The sequence below is a fragment of the Lutra lutra genome, chromosome 12 (assembly GCF_902655055.1).
Source record: "Lutra lutra chromosome 12, mLutLut1.2, whole genome shotgun sequence".
In the NCBI taxonomy this organism is placed as follows: Eukaryota; Metazoa; Chordata; class Mammalia; order Carnivora; family Mustelidae; genus Lutra; species Lutra lutra.
The window spans coordinates 88,781,643-88,803,804 of NC_062289.1; the positions used below are offsets into that span (position 1 = coordinate 88,781,643).

The 22,162-nt window shown below is 49.7% G+C and overlaps 1 protein-coding gene across 1 annotated transcript in view; it reads right to left on the reverse strand.

Moving 5' to 3' along the window:
* Window positions 1-1,254: 1,254 nt before the first annotated feature.
* Window positions 1,255-22,162, reverse strand: part of TBX5 (T-box transcription factor 5) — a 45,457-nt gene continuing 24,549 nt past the window's right edge. The window contains exons 8-9 of the mRNA XM_047698152.1: window positions 11,174-11,400; window positions 1,255-1,947 (exon numbers count right to left, since the gene is read on the reverse strand). Coding sequence (XP_047554108.1) covers window positions 1,373-1,947; window positions 11,174-11,400 — 802 coding nt within the window. The 3' untranslated portion in view covers window positions 1,255-1,372. The remainder of the gene's footprint in view (window positions 1,948-11,173; window positions 11,401-22,162) is intronic.

A 22,162-nucleotide genomic window follows, 5' to 3' on the forward strand; every position in this document is an offset into this window, starting at 1 on the left:
TATTAGGGTCGGTTTAAAAAAAAATTCTTGTTTTTTAATCAAGAAAGCAAAGCACATTCGAAAGAAAAAGAAAACGCAAACTTGGTTTTGAGTATTAATAAAATTAAAAGCTCTTGGCCAGCTCCCATGCTGGATTTCATTTCATGTTATTACTTAATTAGAACTCCTATTTATAAATAAATAGTACCAGTAAAATATTACCTCTGAAGAACCCTGCAATAATGTTTTACTTACACACTTATTTTTTTAATACTGTTTTCTGCTTTCAATAACCACAGTTTGGTGTCGGCATCTGGTGTCGATGTGACTTCTTTGGGGAGAACCAATTGGCGAGCAGGTCTGGCCTCTTCTGTAGGAACATTGGGCTTTGCCTGGCATCCGGGGCGGGTCGCCGGTGATGGAAGTCTGGAAGCTTAGGCTGGCTTTGTGTTTTATCAGGACCAATATTTATTTTGGCCTCTTCGCAATGCTTGTCAGCACAGAGGTTGCTCCTTGCTTTATCACAGTTCTGCCCACATGTAAACCAGGGCTTTTCAAGTTTTTCAAAGCAAGCTTTCCGGTCGGGAAGCTATAGGCCACGTTTTAGCGACAGACAGCTGGAAAGACACAGAGCTGGGAAGACGGGAGGGCCAAGGGAGATAGGAGGCCAGAGGGAGGCCAGCGTTAGAAGGAGAGGGCCACGCTGGGCCCCGTGATCATGGGCAACGGAGGAAAAAATCGGACAAAAGCCGGGACCTAGGGAACCTTTTCAGGAACGTAACATGGTAGAGGTAGTCATTTCTTAGTCAAGGGCAGGGTGGCAAAATTTAGGTTTCATGGGTGGTATATTTGGGGGGGGATCCCCACAAGTACATATTTTGAAACACACTTGCCTCAGACCTCCCCCAAAATAAGGGACTGGGTCCCATTAAGAAAATTGAAAGGAAAAAAAATATATTATTATTTATTATATAACAATGTCAACATTAACACCAAGACAGGGAAGACTCCAACTACACCATTCGGCTAAAACACTCGATAAGGCAAGGCTTTCTGGAGACCGAAAGAAGGAATCACGGAGGACATCTGGAGGTGGTGTGAGCATGGCCGGCCAATGAGTGTGGTGGTCGTGGGGCTGGGTGGGGGGGCAGTGGTGGGGGCTCATCTTGTGTCGGTTGGTTTTGCGACGGAACAACAAAGTCACATTTTTTGAATTGTGGTTTCCAGCGGCTGATTAGATCAGCGCTCGGGGCTCTCATGGGTCAAGACTTGAACAAGGACATGAAAAGTGTCATCCGTGGGGTTCTTTCTGCTACTGTCTCTCCCTTCCTCCCTCTCTCTCTCTTTCTCTTCTCTCTCTCTAGCCACTGTCTGCGAGGAAGCAGGTCTTGCTTTAGCTGTTCTCACTCCACTCTGGCACCATGCCAACCCCATGCACCGAGTGATACTGGTGAGGGGACAGGGTCCGTGGCACGCCGTGAGAATAGAGGAACTCGGAGGGCTGCAGGCCGCCGGGCGACGGCAGGCCAGTCTGCGGCCCACACTGCCTGACCACAGGTTGGTGGGCCACGGAGGTCTGGTGCTGGAACATCCCCTCTCCGAGCTGCGGGGAGCCGTGGTTGGCCATGCCAGCCAGCCGGGGGACCAGGGGCCCCGAGGCGAAGTGGGCCGAGAAGTGCTGGTAGGGGAGCCTGTCCATGGGCTGCACCGTGGCCACCGTGCAGCTGCTGTAGGAAGGCACGCTGGGCCATGTGTTGCAGCTGAGGTCCTCCAGGCTGGGCACCGGCTCGCTGGGGGGCGGGGCGCTGGCGTACATGCAGGCCTGCCGCTGTGCTGACTCTGTCCTGTAGGAGGCGCTCAGGCCCTGCTGCTGGGGGTAGCCCGCCCTGTAGAAGGGGTCCTCCTCGCTGGGCGACGTCTCCATGTAGGGCTTCTTGTAGGGATGGTCCGTGGTGGAACATTCTTCATCTGCGGAGGAGGGAGGAAAGAGACCAGTGAGGCCGGGGCTAGAGGCGGACGCGGCCACGGGACTCGAGGACCCCTTCCCCAGGTGGGGGTGGGGGGGAATAGCCCCCATTCTGATCAGTAACGGTGGAGACTTTGAGCGAAGACTTTGACCTTCCTGAGCTCGGTTTTATCTCTAGCACGAAAAGGAGGCTACAGAGAGACATGCTGACAAAGGGATGCCAGAACACAGACTGAGCACCGAGGCCAGGGCTTGGGAGCAGACAACACCCAGTACGTAAAGATGCCTGATCTCTTCCCTCTGCCCTGGTGTGCACATTCAACGAAGGCAGGACATGGTCTATGCTCCTCACCACCGTATCCCCCAGAATCCAGAACATACCTAGGAACCAAAGTAAGAACAATACCGTCCACGATTACAGTACGAAGGCACACAAACGGCGTTTACTCCGCCTGGTACTGTCCTAAGCACTCTCCGGAAGGGACCCCAGGCAGCAGGCCCAGCAACCCCATGGAGTGGGCTCTGTGAGGGTCCCCACTTTGCAGATCAGAAAACGGAAGACCAGAGAGGTCAAGCAACTTGCCCAAGGTCTGAGTTACGCAGCTGCTAAACAATGGAATGGGGTGGGGGGGTCAGAATTCAAGTCATTGAGTTAGGCAGGAGTCCCTGCTCTTCGTGACCAGGCTACACACAAGGGCACGCACTGAGTATCTGTGCAACAGACGGAAGGACAGAGGGACAAGTGCACAGATGGACGGGAGCTTGGGCGAGTCCCCAGATCCTTCCCCGATGCCTGTGTTGGCAAGTCCCGGTTAATATCTCTTAGAGCTGGTACAACTTAATGGGTCACCGTTTCCTTATTGAAAAAGTCACTTCCCTTCCCCCAGACTCCATCGAGTCCCTGGTGTAGGGCCGTGGAGATCATTCCATCTCTGAAAGACGGTCTTCCCTAACTGGTCGGAGTCACGGCCTCCTTCAGGAATGATCACAAGGGCTGGGCTCTCTCCAAAATAACACACTGAAACACAGCGTTTTAAAAACCATCCATGTGCCCAGCACAGCTTCACATGCACTTTTGGGAGCTCAGGGATCCCCTCAAATCCAGACCCTAAGTTAAGAAGTGTAGACGCATCTGGGTTTCAGTCTGGTTCTCCTACTTCCTAACTGTGCGCCGGCCGCAGGCGTCTGCCCTGAGACCTGCGCTCGGCATGTCTGAATCCAAGTCAATAATACTTACCTCACCGGGCCACTAAGAATTCAATAAATCAAGCCCGTAAATCTCCTGATATCTGTCAACAAAAGCAGCTCTTGCTGCAAGGGAAACACCACCAGTCAGTCTCTTGGCAGACCTGATACAGAGTAACACGCCTCCAGGTGTTTCCTTCGGGGAAGCCATCTTAAGAGTTTCCAGCAAGGTGTAAACGTCCCACAGATTCATTCCTTTGCTGGAATTTTATCCCTCAACCTGGAGATTTTTCTGTCCTTCTCTTTCAGTCTCTTTCGAATCAATACATGCAAAGAAATCAGGTCTGTCTTTGGGGGGCGGTGTGTGAGAAAAAGGAAACACTGGGGCGCTCCTGCACCTCTGCAGTGATGGTCAGTGGCCTGGGGGCAGGATGTGGGACTAACTAATGGGAGAAGATGATCCTTATTCTGTACTAAGCTCCTGCTGAGCCAGAATTCAAGTCATCGAATTAGGTAGGAGTCTCTGCTCTTCGAGACCAGGCTACACACAAGGGCACGCACTGAGTATCTGTGCAACAGACAGGACAGAGGGACAAGGGCACAGATGGACGGGAGCTTGGGCAAGTCCCCAGATCCTTCCCCAATGCCTGATCTCACAGTAATTCCTCCAGGTGGCCTGTCACAGAGGCAGAAACTGAACTCAGAGAAGTGACCTTCCCAAGGTCACGGAACTAGAAAGGAACGTGAACTGGAATCCAAGCCAAGTCTGCCTTCCTTGCCAATGGCACCTTGCTTCTAGCTCTCTCGATTTCTCACACCGAATGCCACTCACCTAGTTCTCCAACAGAGATGTACTGAGCCGCTCCCAAGTGCCAGGTACTGGGCCCAGAGCGGCCAATAATGAGGTCCGGCTCAGTGCACTTGGAGGTGGGAAGGGGGGACTCTCTCCATCCCACCCTGAGCAGTGACGCGGCAGGAGGCTGACAGGTGGTGAATGGGAGGTGGGCCTTGCATATAAAGCTTCGCCCCACAGTGAGTCCTTTGGTTTTGCACCAGATTTTAAAACAGCTCCCCAACTCAAGTAGGAGAGCTTGGGTTTGGGTTCCGCCGAATCCTTCCATGGGCATCACGCCCGGAGTGACACCCACAGGTGGGTGAAAACTCTGCCCCCATGTAAACCCATCTAGGCTGGGACTATACCCACCTCCCAGCAAGCGTGTTTATTTTCAGCAAGACTCTTTCTGGGACACATCTGGGCCCCATAGGACACCCAAACATTTGTCCAGAATAAAAACCAAAAATGCGGCCTCTCTTCCAGGTGCTTTAAACACATCATGCCAACCGTCCAGATGTGTGAAGATAGCCAGATGAGCTGATGGCCACTTTTTCCACCTTTCAATGGGGCATTTGTCTTTGGTGTCCTGAAGACGTTGCTACGCTCGACTTTTTCTGTCCTCCCTACCTCCTCCCTCAGTCACCTCGTGCTTCCATGCTTGCTTCCAACCCATCCACCCCCACCACACACAACACCCCCCCCACGCCCCGGATCCATAAATCTGAATGTTTCCATTGTTGCTAGAATCATAACCTTTGGGTTTTCCTTTTAACCAGGGCGTTTCCCCTTTTCAATAATCAAGAGTACAGCTGCAGGGTACCCTTGGCAAGAGAAAAAAAACAAGGCAAATGAACCATTCCCGAGTTTCTGATCCCCTTCCAGATTTGTTACAAGCGAAAAAAGGAAGAATAATATGAAAAAGGCCGGAGCACATTTTGGAAAATCGTAAAATTACACATTCCAGTCTTTAATAACCCAAAGATCTGATGCAGAGTCCTAAGAAAAGCAAAAGGCTGGCTTATTCATGAAAGCGGGTCCCGAGTGTTCTCAAATTCCTCTTGGACCTCATCATGTTGTAAAGAAATTCCAAAGCATGGATCCAAATTTCAGGTCGGTGGTGATCAATGGTTGGGATGGAATCCCTGTGTTTGTTTTGGTCACGGTTTTGGTTCCTTTCTCTTTACTGGGAGCTCGATAACCGGTCAACAGCAAAGCCCTCTTTCCCAGCCAAGTCGTGTTTACCTTCCACGGTCCGGGAACGGGTAGTCAAGCATCAAGCCTTCCATGAGACGGGCCCACAGTTTAGTCTTGGAAAGGTGTGTAGTAAGAGTGGTCCATTACATCCCACCTGTCCTGAACCCAACTGAGTCTGCTGAATACCAGGAAAGCTCTTCCCTATTCTGAGCACCGCGTAGCACTGGGAAATATCCCGGCCCCTTGCATTTTTCTAGTGGTTTCTGATTCTGGATAAATGGCTTCAGTGATCAATCCAGAGCACAGATTTGAGGGCCTGTCTCTGATTCTCCCTGGCCATGTGGCCTTGGGCAGATCACTGCACCACATCCCGATCTTAGTTCTTGACTAGGTAGGGGGATAATGCTTTAATTTCTTGCAGGAATGGAGATGATAAGTGTGCAGATCTTATCTGTCTGAGTCACATGGGTCTCCTCTCTGTTCCCTCTTAGAAGATCGGACAGATGGCTCTGGGGACTGTCCAATGCTTGAAGGTGCCTGGGGAGATCCCAGAGCAGGAAAACTCACAAGGCTGCTTTTATATTGCTCATCCCATTAAGCAAATATTGTCACTATTCCCAAATGGGTCATTTCGCTTGCCGACCGGGTTCATTCGGATAAAAAATCCTGTTGAGGGACACCTGGGTGGCTCAGTGGGTTAAGCCTCTGCCTTCGGCTCAGGTCATGATCCCAGGGTCCTGGGATCGAGCCCCTCGTCAGGCTCTCTGCTCAGCGGGGAGCCTGCTTCCCTTCCTCTCTCTCTGCCTGCCTCTCTGCCTACTTGTGATCTCTGTCTGTCAGGTAGGTGAATAAAATCTTAAAAAAGAAAAAAAATCCTGTTGAACTACCATTCCTTGGTTGGATGACCTTTGGCAAAGTCAGAAGTGGAACTATGATTCGGGCCTTGTGGGTCACAGCACAGTGCTCTTTCTGACGGACAGTCTAGCCTTTCGGCTTTCGTGAAACTCACTTTCCAGAAAAGAGGAGAAGATGGTCACCTTGACCTGATGGTTGGATGGATGGTTAGATGGATGGATGGACAGAAGGATGGATGAAGGTTGTGTGTATCTCTGTAGTGTTAGATTTTAGCTCAAAGTGGGACAGACTGAATCAGTATTGTGAGAAGATCCTGAATTGGGAATCAAAAGACTCGGGTCCAACTCTCACTGAACCACCAACTGAAAATCATGACATTTCTTTATTTCCTTATTATCTGTCCCCTCAATGAGAACACAAGTTTTGGGAGAGCAAGAGCCTTCACCCCCCTTGCTATCCCTTTATCCCATGTACTTGGGACAGTATCCGGGACAAAGGAAATGCTCAACCAATATTTATTCCATGAAGGCATCCCAGATCTGCCACTCACCAGCCACACGACCTTGGGAAGCCAATCCAACCTCTTGGTCCCCCGTTATACGCCCACAAAATGGGGATGGAAGACACCCCCGCCCCAGCTCAGGGGCTGGAATGAGGATCCAATGAAGAAAACAACATGAAATTGCTCTAAAAAGCACCCAGCACTGATAAAACGCACCCCACAGAACCCCCTTCCTCTCCTACTCCCCTGACTTCCTTTTGAATAGCCAGGGCAGTAGATGGCTTTGTTCAAATCTTTATTTGGGTTGCCTCTGGATTTCTAAGGTTGGGGGGGGTGGTGTGGGCCGGTTATCAGGGTGGGAGGAGGAAAAAAAAGACAGATGAGTGCTCTCCCAGGGCCCGGGGTCCTGGATCTGATTGAGTGGCATTGATAAAAGACCTTCCCGGCTCTTTGGGTTCCCTCCATCGGGAGAGATAGTTTGGAGACAGTCGGGTCCAAACACGAGAATCTCTCCGGCTTGCCTGGCCCTTTGACATTTCACTGGGCCTGCCTCCTGGGCTCATTGGAAAGGAGACAGACAATGAGGGGAAGTCAGATAGTGGGGCAGGCAGGGGCCCCAAGAGGGGGCGGGGGGAGGAGGTAAGCCACCCATGGAGCCATCACTTCACGGGAATCCCAAACTGGAAGGAAACCTTGCTGATTCTTTATCACCTTACAATGGAGGCTGATGATGAATTGCTTTTTGTCGTCTCTGAGGCACTCGGGACAGACAGAGCTCGGCTGGAACGTTCCCTGTCCCTGGGAGTGCCTTTTTGGGGGTGGAGGGAGGTGGGAAGGACAGAGGTTTGTGGTGAAGTGAAAGGGTTCCTGCACGGTGCACACCCCAGGCACCCCGAATGCATAGACCGTGGCTTGAACCCGGGGCAGGACCACTCAGGACAAATCACTCAGTCCTTCTGAGCCTCAGTTTCTGCCCCTGTGGAAAAGGGCCATCCTTCACCTTGTTCCGGGCAACGGGTCCTGGGGACTGACTGTACCCACACCTCCAGCTCCTGGCACCGCACCCAGGGCTGAGCGCCATCATTTCCCACCTCGCAGCCTGCGACAGCCTCTCCGCAGAGCTCTGGAGCCCATCCTCGTCTGCCCTACCTGCCACGCGCACCTCCCCCCCCAGCACAGCAAAATGCCTGCTTCAAAACAGAAACCTCATCATGTCCCTCATGGGTTGAAACCCCTCCGAGGGCTGCCTGTTGGTGTTAGGATAAAATCTAACTGGGTAGCTCAGTTGTTTGACTCTCCGATGCTTGGTTTTGGCTCAGGTCATGATCTTGGGGTCCTAGGATCGAGCCCCGCATCGGGCTCCCTGCTCAGCACGGCGTCTGCTGGTCCTTCTCCCTCTGCTCCTCCCCCAGCTCATGTGTACTTTCTCTCTCTCTCTCTCTCTCTCTCTAATAAATAATCTTTTTTTTTTTTTTTTTTATCTAAAGTCCTTAAAATGGCTTACAAGGGCTAGCAGCGTGCTGGCTCCTGCCTTTCTCTGTAGCTCATCTACCTCCCCTACCCTTCATTGCGTTCCAGCCACACTGGCCTTGTGTCTGCTCCCCCGTGGGGGGCTGGCTCCCCATCTTCTCAGGGGCTGCACCCATACCCTTCTCTCTGCCTAGATCCCCAGCCATCTCCCCTCTTTTTCCATCCAGCTCCCACTCTGCAGATCCTGGCTTAAATCCTCCCTGACCCCCCGTTCCTGCCTCCCACCCCCATAACATATGCATCGGCAGGTTCCCTATCTCCTCCATACCATCAGATCACCCTTGTAATCAAGCAGTCGCATCACAATATGTAATTATACATCTGACCTGCCTGCAACCATGAGCTTCCTAAGGGCAGAGCAGTGGCCGGATAACATGTGCTGGGCACTTCTGGGTCGGACACTGTTCCAGGGGCTTTGCATGGACCCCCTCATTCCATCTCATCATGACCCTACAGGGGAGGTGCTACTGAGATCCTCATTTTACAGCAAAGAGAACTGAGGACGAGAACGCGAACAGCTTGCCCGTGGCCACATTTCTGGAAAGCCTCAGCTGCCAGGATGTCCCTCGGGAGACCGGCCACCGAGTCTGGTTTCCCCAGTGGCCGCCTCAAGCTGACCCTGTGCTCACCTGAGGATCCTGCCATCCGAAGAGTTCACCCCCTAAAGCCACCTCACACCACCCTCTAGGAGAAAACCTTTGCAAAGATGTTGCTGTAAATGCTGAGTCTTAAAAAGCACCTGGATGCTTTTTAACTTCTTCCTTCCCTTCTTTTGGGCTGGCATGCATTTAACTGATGGAACTCCTTAATTCAAACCTGGTGAGCTCTTAAGCAGTACATTTGACTCAGTCTCCAGACCGATCTCTAGTGAAAGATGATGTTTTGGGGATTATGGCTGATAAGCAAAGGTAATGAGGACCGTCTACAATGGGACTCGGAGCTCAGGCAGAGCCTGCAGACAAGGCATGGGTTCAAATTCTACCTTCGGGAACCAACAGCACATGATTTTTGTTTTCTGAGCCTAAGTTTCCCTTTGTAAAGTGGGTGAATAACAGCACCTACTCAGTAGTGTTGTCGAAAGGCTAGGGCACAGAACCTGGGCAGGGCTTCCCTTCAACAGGACATAGACCAGAAACTTCGTGCAGGTACCTGTGCCCCAGGGGACATCCTTAACCCCTGGCTCCTGCCTGAAGAGGGGGGCATGTTTGCAGGCCTCTGGTCTCGAGCCCAGGCAGCAGTAGACACGCTGGGAGCTGGGCCAGGGGGCCTGTGGGGGTGATAACATTGTACAGAACTTCAAGATTCAAGGAGCTTGGACAGGCTTCAGGTTAGGTCTAGAAACTCAGCCTCACCCGGGTCAGCTCCCCAGTCCCAGGCTTGAACCAAGGACAGTCCTTCCCTGCTTCAAAATGGGAGATCGGTAAATGTCAAATAGTCAGACTGTGTTACTTTCCTCAAGTAACCTCAGCTCAGAGAAGACTGCCGCAGGATCCCTGTCCATCAGTTCTTATGAGCTGACTTAGAAAATAAAGACAAAGATGAAGAAGAAGAGGGAGAAGGAGGAGGAGAAAGAGGAAGAAGAAGAAGGGGAAGATGAGGGCTAGGAGGGAAAGGAGGGATGAAGGGAGGGGAGAGAGGGGAGGAGAAGAGGAGGGAGAGAAAGAAGAAATGGACACTGTTTCAGACACTGGGCACAGGACTTCTAAAGGCATCGAGCTGGCCACAGAGGCTGGAAGGTATGGCAGGCCACTCTTAAAGACTAAGATTTGGGCCTCCCGGAGCAAACCAGTAACTGATTATTGGGTCAACCCTGTGCTAACTACGGCAAGCACACTTTCATGACATCCTCACACCACACCTAAGGCACAGGTCCAATCATGAGACCAAATCTACAGATTTAAAAAAAAAAAAAAAAAGGCTTAAGAGCAGTTAAGGAATTTGCCCCTAATCATAAAAATCTGCAAATGGCAAAGGTGGGATTCATCCCCATTGTACTTGGTCCCTGCCCCCCCCCCCATATCTGCTTTCTCAAAACTTCACTCAGAAACAGCTCTCTCTTCCTCTGTGGATGCTCTTCCTGGAGCCATACCTGCCCCTCCCACAATCAGACCTGACAAACGCGGGGCGCTTACTGGGTATCAGGTGCTCTCGGGAACTCAAGCACTGTTGACAAGGCGGGAAACTGAGGCACAGAGAGGCCAGGACGACTGGCTGAGGTCACCCAAGAAGCTGGTGGCAGAGTTGAGACCTGAGCTTGTGTCGTTGGGCCCTGTCGCCCACACTGTCCTCCCTGTGCCGGTCTGCTGTTCACACAAGTGACTGTTCTATCAAGCTGAACTCAACTGCACCTGCTTCGACTCTGGCTCAAAACATGTGCCACCAGAAATTTCCTTTGGTGTTACAGTCCTCGACTCAGATGACTTGGGAAAAGCCACCCATATCTCATTTGGCAAAGAAGACAATGAAGGGTCTCAGACAGAATTTAAACCAAACTTAAAGACAAAATGCAAGAGAGAGAAGATCAGCTGAGATTTTCTTTTCCTTTTTTTTTCTTTGATTTTGATTTTGATCTGGAAAGGAGAGAAGAGCTCAGAATCCATCCACCTAAGAGAAACCCTAGCACATAAACCAAAGCACATCCAACTACAAGAAGGCTTCCTGCAGCCTGGCTTATAATACACCCAGAAATTCGAGAATCAGCCACCTTTGCCCACTCGTGGGAGTGAACACAAACTCTGCTTTCTCTTCAGCAGCTAAAAAAAAGCACGAGGCAGCTGGACGTTCATGAAAAGATCATCTACAACGTATTCTTGAGCTTCAGAACCCAAGTTGCAAAACAGTCCAATATCAACTGTTAAAAGTAGAAACAACTATTTTTATGTGTCTCTGCACACGTGCACACATGTGCATATGTGTGAACGCATTAAACAGGACTGAACGGTTTTCCCCAAGGAAGGGGGGAACTGAAGGAGACATGTCAAAGGAAGATCCTTTAACTTTTACTGAACAGTTTGAATTTCTTACAATTTCCATGTATTTTTATATTGCTTACATTTTTCAAATACATAAGTGTACTTTTTCCCCCCAAGGAAAGGAAGGAAACACAGAAAAGGGTCATCACACTCACCTTTCCTCTTGGTGCAATGGTAAATCTGACCGTGCTCCTGGGGCAGTGGGTATGGGTTGGGTGGGGGCAGGAGGTCCTGGGAGGGGCCAGACACACCATTCTCGCACTGGTACTGGGATCCCAAGTTCGATGAGGCAGAGAGAGCTCGAGGCTCACTGCTGAAAGGACTATGGTTGGAGGCTACTTTTTGTCTTACTGTGCTCCTGGGAACCACGGGATATTCTTTACTGAAAGAGAGAAGATTGGAAATAACATTGATCAGTGCCCTGATAGATCAGATCCCCCCTGCTGGCGGAACCAAAGGGTCAAAGAATCCACCAGAAATGCATCACAGAATAAGAAACAAAGGAGTCTTTGATGAGCACCGTGATCCAATTATACCCGAATGCACCGACTGTGACAGACACACATATTCACGCACTAATTTTTCATGCCTTATACATTAGGCAAGTAGGCTTATGAACAGTTCTATGTGCATGCCGAAAACCAAATGATCATCTCCCATGAGGAACCCCTCTTCACATGGCATTTTGAAATACTTCAACCTAATGTATATGTCTTTGACTTCCCTAATTCAAAAGCTAGAAGAGCTGAGTAGTCACTTAGACTGAACTTCTGGGTTTCCATCTTTAAAACAGGGCTGAGGTCTTTATCCAACCTTAGTGAAGAAGTCAGTGACCACCTAGGATACTCAGGTATGATCTCCCGTTACCTTAATCTGGGGAGTTTGCTGCCTGTGCCTTCGAATTTCCTTTTGAGTGGCTGTATTTGTCACCACAGACATTAATATTTAACTTCTCCTCCATGCCTTGGTTTTCCCATCTGTGGAATAGGCCTAGTAAAAATCCCCAGTTCAAAGCGTTGCTGAGAGAAGAAATGAATTAGTATGTGTCAAAGACTGAACACAGCAAGTGCTCCACAAATGGGAAGCGTCCTCATTACACCATTGTTTTGAGAGAGTAGGGGCAGAGAGAAAGAGAGGGCGAGAGAGGAAGGAAGGGAGAAGGAAGGGCAGGGACAAAGGAAACAGAGCACAGAGCATGGGATCTAAGATTAGGCAGATCCAGATTACGTCCCATCTCCATCACTTACAGACTGTGTGCCCTTCAGAGCCTCAGTGGTCTGAGTAGGTGAACCAAGCAGAATAAAACCCAGTCATGTCTTATGAATAACATCCTCCCAAGGGCGGAAAATGTGGTTCCTCATCCTCTTAGGAGACACCACCCACATGTCCTTGCATTCAGCTTTCAGACCAGTATTCCCACTCTCTTCTTCATGAGGGCTAGGGGTCTGCAACAGAAACCTTCTCCGGGAAGGAGGGAGGGGTGCTCAGCAGCCCCAGGACCCCCACTGGAAGCCAGGTGAGTGGGAGGGTCAGAGTGGGAGTCTGCAGAGGACCTGGTAGGAGGGGTGGCTCCAAGACCAAAGGGAGAATCAAGAGAAGCTTTTGCACACACACCTAAAAGAAGAATGGTCTGGCCTAGAACACGCACTCATCCAGGCAGGGGAGGGGGCTGCCAATGTGGAAATTGTGGGCAGGAGAATCACAGTCGGAGGGGTGACCCAGCTCTTTTCTGGAAGGCAACAGGATAGCAGCCCTTTTCTTAAAAACACACAATATAAAGATGCAGCAATCCAATTACTATACATTTTCCTAAGAAGTTGTTCAAGTCAGGGGCACCTGGGTGGCTCAGTTGGTTAATTGTCTGCCTTCAGCTCAGGTCATGGTCCCAGGGTCCTGGGATCGAGCCCCACATCGGGCTCCTGCTCCGTGAGGAGCCTGCTTCTCCCTCTCCCTCTGCTCCTCCCCCACTCTCGCACTCTCGTTCTCTCTCTCTCACTCTTGCTCTATCTCAAAAAAAAAAATAAATAAAATAAAATCTTGAAAAAAAAAAAAAGTTGTCCAAGTCTGTGTGCAAAGACATAAGCATGAGGCTTCTCTCTGCAGCACTGTCTGTAATAGGGGAAAAAACAAGAAACAGCCTAAATGCCTTCATGAATGAGTGGTTAAGTCAACTCTGACAGTGTGGAGAATGGAATATTATACAAGGTTCAAAAAGAATCTGAAGACTGTCCGTACAGGGATGCAGAATGCCATGCAAGACGAACCAAGGCAGGAGGACACGGAACAGTGTCTAACTTATGAAAATTACCAGGGCTCCCCTCAGGAACTGGGGATATGGGAAAACTTTAATGGCACTTACGATTTTGTGCAAAGCGGAACCCTGTTTGGATGAAAAGCAAAACAGAGATGAAGACGAAAATACTGGATGCCTGGGTGGCTCAGTTGGTTAAGCTACTGCCTTCAGCTCAGGTCATGATCCTGGAGTCCCAGGATCGAGTCCCACATTGGGCTCCCAGCTCCATGGGGAGTCTGCTTCTCCCTCTGATCTTCTCCCCTCTCGTGCTCTCTCTCTCATTCTCTCTCTCAAATAAATAAATAGATAAAATCTTAAAAAAAAAAAAAGAGGAAGATATTCAAAGCCCTCCTCATGCTTCTCCCAAGAAGACTACTTGCAGGTGGGTGGGGGAGAACAGGACTTGAATCTGATCCCAAGTCACCTGGAAATGCAGAGAACCTGCTACTTCCAGGAAATGCCCAGTCTTCATAGAATGCCCCAGAAATGAGTCCTCTACCCACCCCCCTACACCTGAAGCTGTAGCACACCCAGCCCAACATTCTCGCTAACCCAGTGAGCTCAGATAAAGCAGTCGCTTCGCTAAGCCTTTGTTTCTCCAACTGTGAAATGAGGAAAATGCTGAGATGATGCGGAGAAACCACAGCCTTCTACCCCAAGGGCCCCCCCTCCCCACCAATACCTTCCTATCCCTGATTATACCCACTGGACCCTGATTTCTATTCACATAGTTAATAATCTGGATGTAGTGGAAAGAAGGAAGGTGCTAGATTCGGGAAGACATGGGTTCTTTAAAATATCCGCCATCTAACACTGTGTGGCCTTGGATGAGGCACTCAACCTCTCTGAGCCTGACGAGACTGTTGAAAAGATCCCACCAGATGCCCTAGAAAATACCTGGCACTTGGTAGAAACTTCTGTCATGCCTTCACAAAAATGACTCATGCTTTCAGCCCACAGAATTTCTCAGGGCGAAACAGTCTCATAAGCCTGTCTCCTTGACTTGGGAGGCCTTTACTCGGGGGAAAGCTGAAGGGTCTAAATTTGGATTTTTAAAATGACGTCTTTATTTTCACTAATCTTGAACTGAATTGAGCATTCCTTTCTGTTACAAACGTAGGCAACAAGCCACGGCTGTATTAGCAGTGGTAGCGACTGTCATCAACAGAAACGAAGTAATTTCATTTCCACCCAGCTGCTGTACATGCCTCAAGATACCATTTGTGCTTATCACGGCTTCAGAATTACAGTCTTTTAGGACCTGCTACTAGATCCCATTATATAAGGAATGTAGGAAGCACACGTTACTCCACATCGCTGTCGAAGAACATTTTGACGACTACGTTTCAGGATCACTGGTTTGCTTTTGGCCATCTATGCATTTAATAGGTTGCCTTTCATCATATTATTCTGAGACAGGTGACCCACAAGGTCCACCGGACCACCAGAGAGGCCCGTGGCACCAAACCACCTAAGAACTTCTCCCTAGAAGAAATAACATATCAGCAAATCCCCAACTTCGTTGTGACTTTTGCCATAAATCTACTTTTCTTTTATGCCTTTAAAGTCCTCCTGAAATCAAGTCAGGTACCAAGAACACGACATCTAATATGGCATGAGGGCTGCTTCATTGGCCCTTTCCGTCCTTTCTGAGGCCCTATGAAGTAGGTTTTGTCCCCACATTCTGGGATGAGGCCACCAAGGCCTTGGGAGGTCAAGCAGCTCGCCCATGGTCCCAGAGCTAGAAAGAGACACAATCAGGATTCTAACCGCTACTCCTAGGAAGGCTCCTGATGATTTTTTTCCATTTCTAGGACACAAATAAGCCTGTAGAGGAGCAGGGGGCTCAGGGCCCACGATTCCTCTCCCGATTCTCCCACCCCTCGGGGGGCAACCATCTCCAGCCAGGCCCCTGTCTCTGTTTGTCATGTGAAAGCACATCAGAGTAGCCAAGTAGGGCACACGGAGCGTCTGCCAAGTTTCCATGAGGCTACAGGGCCCTCACGACACCCAGGGGTCCCCCGGCCAAGCTTTCCCGTGGCACATGCCACCTCTGAACCAAAGCTGGAACCATCCTGAGCAGCCACACTACTCCAAATCTCCCCCCGGGGTTCGAAGTCTGAAAGGAATGAAGTTCACTTTACAGTTCTCTCTTTGCGGCTCCAGCTACGTAATGGAAAAAAAAAAAAAAAAGAAGAAGAAGAAGAAGAAGGAGGAGGAGGAGGAGGAGGAGGAAAATTATAATAATAATAAAACATTATAAAAGTTGTCAAATCTTGCTGGCAATTCCATTTAGGTCTGCTTCGTTCCAGAACCAAGCTGCCGGTGCTCCAACAGGAAAGGGGAAATCTCTTTTAGTTTTATATTCTTAATGGGGATGGTTATTTTGTTTTTTTAAATTAAAGAAAACAACTCGCCCCCACCACAGGGGGGGAAAAAATTGGCTGAGGGATTTTACAAGAGAATGTATCAATGGACTCCGTGGAATTCTCCCTTCCAAGGCTGCCAAATTGCAAAATTACTCTCTGGAAAGGCCAAATCCTGCTTTTGATTAGTAACACTCACAGAAGTGGGAAAGCCATATTATCCCAATAACCACTCGTCCCTCACAGCTTGTTTTTCCCCAGGATGCTTGCAATGCCCTCCCTGCTGTCAATCAGGAGCACGTCCCCAGGTCCATCGGACAGGTGTCAAAATGGGTGCGTGCAAGGGTGAAGTGTATTCTCCACCAGCGCGGGGTTACAGAGGCAGAGGGAGGGAAGCACGGCAATCACACGGGCTGTGGGCATCTTCCAGGCTCCCCGACCCGAGGAACACGACCCGTGGCCGTGCGACCCTCTGTCGACCATCCTTGCGAAGACAGACTCTGGCCCTGCAGCTCATGAGCATTAGCGAGGAATCCAGGGCACAAGGGAAGCAAAGGAAAAGCAGAGAAGCTCCTGCGTGTCTGGGAAGAGAGACGGCAACAGAGAGCTCTTTTTCTCAGACTAATTCTCATCCTTATCCCCCACCTCCAACTCCTCCTCAGCCTTGGTCTCTGGTGCTTTCTTAACGCTCCAGCCGCTCTACTGGTCGACTCACGTGCGTTCCCTCCGGGCAACAAGCACACCTCGTTGGTAGGATTAGCAACACCTTCGAGGTAAAGACATTGAGGCTCAGAGAGGTTAAGCACCTGGCCCCAGATAGCACAGCTAAGAAAAGGATAAAGCCGAGCTTGGCCCTGGGTCAGCGCTATTCCCAAGTTCTTGCCAGCGAACTTCTGCTCGATCATAGGAACGGTGCCTTCATACCGACTAGGAACACAGAGCAACAGGGAGACAGAGCCACCCGTGTTCTATAAGGTCGCCTGGTGCTGACGGCAGGACACGGGTTGCATGGGCAACGTGAAGGGCTACTGGTCAATCTGTCCGTCCTACCATCTGAGCCACTTTTAGGATACCAGGATGTCCAAAGCCACTGCTGTCTCTGCCATTGGCCGCATCCCTGCCAATGCTAGTCAGGGCCCCCAGCACCTCGGCTCTGCCCAGGGTGTCGCAGCCCGCAGACTAGCTTCTCCCCGTCTCGGGCCCCCTCTCACGTTCTGTTCCACGTGAGCGAGTGCAGTGAATGACGCCATTGTCGCCGGGTCTGGGTTGTAAAACATTACAAGGGAACACTGAGATCCACGGCCAAACTGCTCGCCGCCAGCTAACGAACGCCCCCGAGAACGTTTTCCACCGCGGCCAACTGAATCAGTCTTTTCACGGGAGCAGGTGGCAGGGGCGCCGGGGTGCTGGGGTGAGAGGTGCGGGGCAGGGGGGGCGGCGGCTCGCTCAAGTGCGGGCAGCCTCTCTCAAACGACTGGCCGGCCCTAGGGAGCAGCGTGCCGGGGCAGGGCTGGGACTCAGGACCGCCGTCCTCCTGGAGCGAGTTCCTCCTCTGGCTAGTACCGATTTGCAACTAAAATTCAGAAAGGGGCCCCATCATCCCACAAGCGCGCTCACGACTAACTTTCTAATTCGCTCGGGGGCCAATGTTCTGATCTAACTTGCAGGGAGGCCTGGGTGGGACTGAGCTTGGGGCAGATCCTCACCGCTTTTACGGTCGCTCTAGGACTCAGTTCCCGGCAGCCCGCAAAGCTGGAGAAGGGCGTGGTGAGAATGGGGCGCACAGAGAAGCTGTACGCCTTTCCCCACGCTGATCCCACCAGGGCAGTAGGATTCGAGGAGCGCCAAGAAATTCCAGGGTGCCTCCCTCTCCGGGCTTGAGCAGCCCCCCACTTACGGCAACTTTGGTCCGAAAGCCCGGGCTCCCTTGTTAAATCTCTAGGTAATTTACCATCTGGGTGGTTGTGTGGAGTCGGGGGTTTGAAGTCAGGCTGTGTGGACGTGCCTCACTTCGGTACCTGGCATCAAACCTGGCCACAGGGGAGCCGGCTAGGTTCCACCTTTCTCTGAGCCTCAGTCTTCTGTCTGTAAAATGGGAATGATAAGACTCATTGCCTCCCGGGATTGTAAAACAATATGATGAGGGGAAAGGCTTAGCATATATTGGGACACACGGCTCAGTGTGACACCAGCTTACAGATCGCCCAGGATTCTATTCGGAAGCAGAAGTTCTTATATCGCAAGGTCTCCAGATGGCCTATGAACCCCCTTTTCCCCTCCCAAAATATTAGATAGTTAGAACTTGTAAATTTTTCTAGGGAGAAGTCCATACTCGTATCACCTACTCAATAAAGCTTTGAACAACACGACAGCGGCAGCTCCAGAATCACGGAGAAAGCCCTGGGTCGTTGCACGGACCACGGATGAGGTCAGCCTTGGCCTCAGTCTCTCCACTCACAGAATGGGAATCATGAGGCCCACGTCTCACATCCTTGTCGTGAGCCCCCAGAGCAAGAACTACGATGGGAAACTACAGACAGGAACTCGACATTTTGGTTCTGTCTCCTAAAAGTAGCAATTTTAACAAGTTTAACCATGCCTCTGTCTTAGTAGTTTCTTTTTTGTTTGTTTGTTTTCATGATTTTGGAGGGAGAGTGGGAAGGTGGAGAGGACTTTCCGAGGTTTGGCTGGGGTCTTTCTGGAAGCCAGAAGACTGAAAGGGTCCAGATTAACAGACCTTTCTCGAATTGCTTCCTGTACCGAAGAGGATGGTCTTGAGGCCTTGGTTCTGATGAGGGTCATCCCCTGGGGGCTCCTCCGTCACACACAAGAAAATCAAGCAGCTCCTGGTGACCTCTAGTTCAAATCACGACCTTGGCAAAGTCACCCCAAAGCAACCACCCCTGCAGGAAAGCTAAGCGGCCCGCGTGCTAACGTAAAAATCGGTCTCTCCCCCTAAAAACAGGCACAGACATCTATGAGGGAGGGGGTCTTCAGGACAAAGCTTCTAATGTGAGAACATTACTGGGACAGGGTAACTGAGATACCGGGCCGAGAGTAGAGACAGGTAGAGAGATGCGAGTGGGTTTCAAGCTTGGCTGTAGAGAGCATTCATGTGGGGGATTCAAGAACAAAATGCTGACTCCTGTGAAATCTGTAGAAGGGGTTATGTGTACAAGTGTTCTGATGAGCCCTGAGCAACATCCGGAAGTGCTGGATCCTAATACGTACCCCTGAACCTAATGTAACACTGTACATTAACTATATTTCAATTTTTTAAAAAAAGGTTCTGCAAAGAAAAAAAAATACTGGGGCACCTGGGTGGCTCAGTCAGTTAAGCATCTGCCTTGGGCTCAGGTCATGATCCCAGGGTCCTGGGACTGAGTCCTGCGTCGGGCTCCTTGTTCAGCGGGGAGCCTGCTTCCTCCTTCTGCCCCCCACCCTGCTTGTGTTCCCCCTCTTGCTGTATCTCTCTGTCAAATAAATAAGTGAAAGTAAATAATAATAATAATAAATAATAATAAAGGATATCATTATAATATTCTTAAAATATTTATAAATATTATAAAATATTAATTAAAATATAAAGATAATATAGAATATAAATAATAAATAAAATAATAAAAAGACATTATTTTATAATATTTATAAAATATTTATAGATGTTTATATATTGTATGTCATATATTATATAATATATAAATATTTTAAAATAGATTACATAAATATATACTTATAAAATATATTATATGTAAATATGTAAATATACACATACTTATAAAATATTTATAAATATTTATAAAAATATAAAATATAGAATGTAAAGATAATAATAATAATAAATAAAACCTTGAAAAAAATAAATCTCCCCAGGAGAAAGAGGACTCACTGCAAGAGTTCATTTACACAAAATTCTGAACAGACAAAACTAACTTACAGTCAAAAGAAAAAAGGTTGAAACACGGATTGCTTCTGGTGGGGGGTGTGGAGGCAGGAATTAACTGGGGTGGGGCATGAGGGAAATGTCTGGGGTGAGGGAATGTTCTATATTATGACAGGGGCTTGGATTTCATAGGCATGTGCATTTGTTAAAAAGTGAATGGTGCACTTAAGATTTGTGCATTTCACCATATGTAATTTTACCTAAAGCGGAGATTTGTGAGGAAAAATTGAATCTTAGTTAATGATACACATGCAGAAGTACAGAGGAGTGGAATGTACTTATATCTGCCACTCAGTATGAAACGCTTTAAAAAAATAAGATGGATGAATGGATTAGAGAATGTCTGGTTGGATGGACAGACAAATGGATGGATGGGTCAGTGTTTGGATGGATGGACTGGGGGATGGATGGATGGATGGTAGATGGATGGATGGTGGGTGGATGGATGGATGGATGGATGGATGATAGGGCAAATATACAGCAAAATATTAATTACAGAACCTAAGCAGTGGGTATGTGGGTGTTCACTGTTTAATTCTTCCATGTTTTCTACAGGTCTTCCATTTTTCATAATAAAGCATTGGGGGAGCACTGTAGGTACTTCTCATATTCAGCCAGAGTTGAGCACTTAGAGCAAAGGGTTATTTTTTATGAAATAGTCCAGCACATGGGATCTATTTCCAGATCTGTTTCACGCATTTACCTGAATGCCCTTGAGCATTCTGCAGAGCCAAGGGACTACCCAGGGGCAAGCAGGGGACCCTCCATCAGAAAACCTGTCAAAGGGTAGTTTCTGAGCCCTCCCTAGAGCCACCAATTCAGAACCTCTGAGAATGAAACCCAGAAATCTGCTTTTCTTAACAAGCTCCTCCTGCCCCCAGGTAATTTCAATGTCTGCCAAAGTCTGAGAAACACTGCTTAAACGTGAATGAGTGATTTGCCCACAGACACAGTCCCTGAAGAGCAGGTATGTTGGGGCAGCGGGTAGGGGAGGGGAGGGTGGGGACAGTGTTGCAGACGAACGGGGATCGGGGTGGGGGGGGGAGTCGGGGCAGAGGATGGGGGTGTGGGAGGGCTGTTCTGAGCCTCCATATCCTCAACAGACAACCTCGAGCCAAGGTGAGACCCCTTGGGACAAACCTCAATTTTGCAACGTAGGCTGGCTCAGCTTCCCAAACACAACCCCTTCTTGTTTTCCATAAATTCACACTTCTCTGGGGGAAGCCGTGTGGCTAGCCAAAAGCATGACAAGAAGCAGGGAGTTAATGCCATCTCCAGAATGTTGTCTTGGAAATCACTGCTCATTAACCGGGCATTCCGATTACCTTTAACCGCAAGCATGGGGATACAAGAGTGCAAAGCCCTTTGAGAAGTGACCATTTGAGGTTAAGGAGCTGAACATTAATTTAGAATCAGGAAGCCGGGCCCGGAAAAGGAGGGAAGGTGCCAATGGAAGGCTTTTAACCTTTCGGGAGCCCCAGAACCCTGAATCCCTTAAAATGGTTTGAAATTTTTGTCTATTTCTATCTTGTGAGTTTTTCAGACAGTCCTTGGCTTTCATTGGACTTTCAATAGGGACCCTGATTAGGAAACCCAGCCCTTCTTGGAGGAAGAAGATGGAGGTCAATAAAAATCACTTAGAGGGGTGCCTGGGTGGCTCAGTGGGTTAAGCCTCTGCCTTCAACTCAGGTCATGATCCCAGGGTCCTGGGATCGAGCCCCGCATTAGGCTCTCTGCTCAGCGGGGAGTCTGCATCCCCCTCTCCCCCCCTGCCTGCCTCTCTGCCTACTTGTGATCTCTCTGTCAAATAAATAAATAAAATCTTTTTTAAAATATTTTTAAAAATCACTTAGAGGCAGGTGAGTCTCTCCTCCTAAGAAACCAAGCTCACGGCCAGGATTCTTCCCCTTGACCAGCTGCGTGGCCCTGGGCACGTCACCCTGGCCTTTGGCTTCCCAAGGGCATGGACCCCGTCTCAGTGCCTGACATCAACCCATCTGGGCCCAATGCTGGGCCAAGTGCTTCCACGCCTATGGGGATGGTGTTAAAATACGGGGACACACTCTGACTCTCTTTCTGTCTAGAGGAGGGATCCCTGCCCTTGGAATTGGGCCCCCCCTTGGTTGAGTCCCATTCATCCACCAGAATGCAGCAGAAGGGACACTACAGTTTCCAAGGGCGGGTGAACAGAGCCTCACCATTTCTTCCTGGTTGTCTTGGGGGCAGCCCAAAGCCGTGGAAGGAGTTTGACTCCCCAGGGCTGGCCATGTTGGCTAGGCCGGATGCACATGCTCCAGGGGACAGCCCCGCTGACAGCCCAGCCGAAAGCCAGCATGGAGCATGGATGACAGCAGTGTCCCAGTCCGGACATCCCGCCTGGTGCCATCAGCTACCTGCCGCCCCAGACAACACCGGAAGGCAGGCAGGGATGGCCCAGATGATCCCTTTCTAAGTTCCTGACCCACAAACCATGAACAAAATAAAAGTGTTTCGTGTTACCTCGTGCTTTGCCTTGCATACAGTGGCGACCAGTCAGAACTGA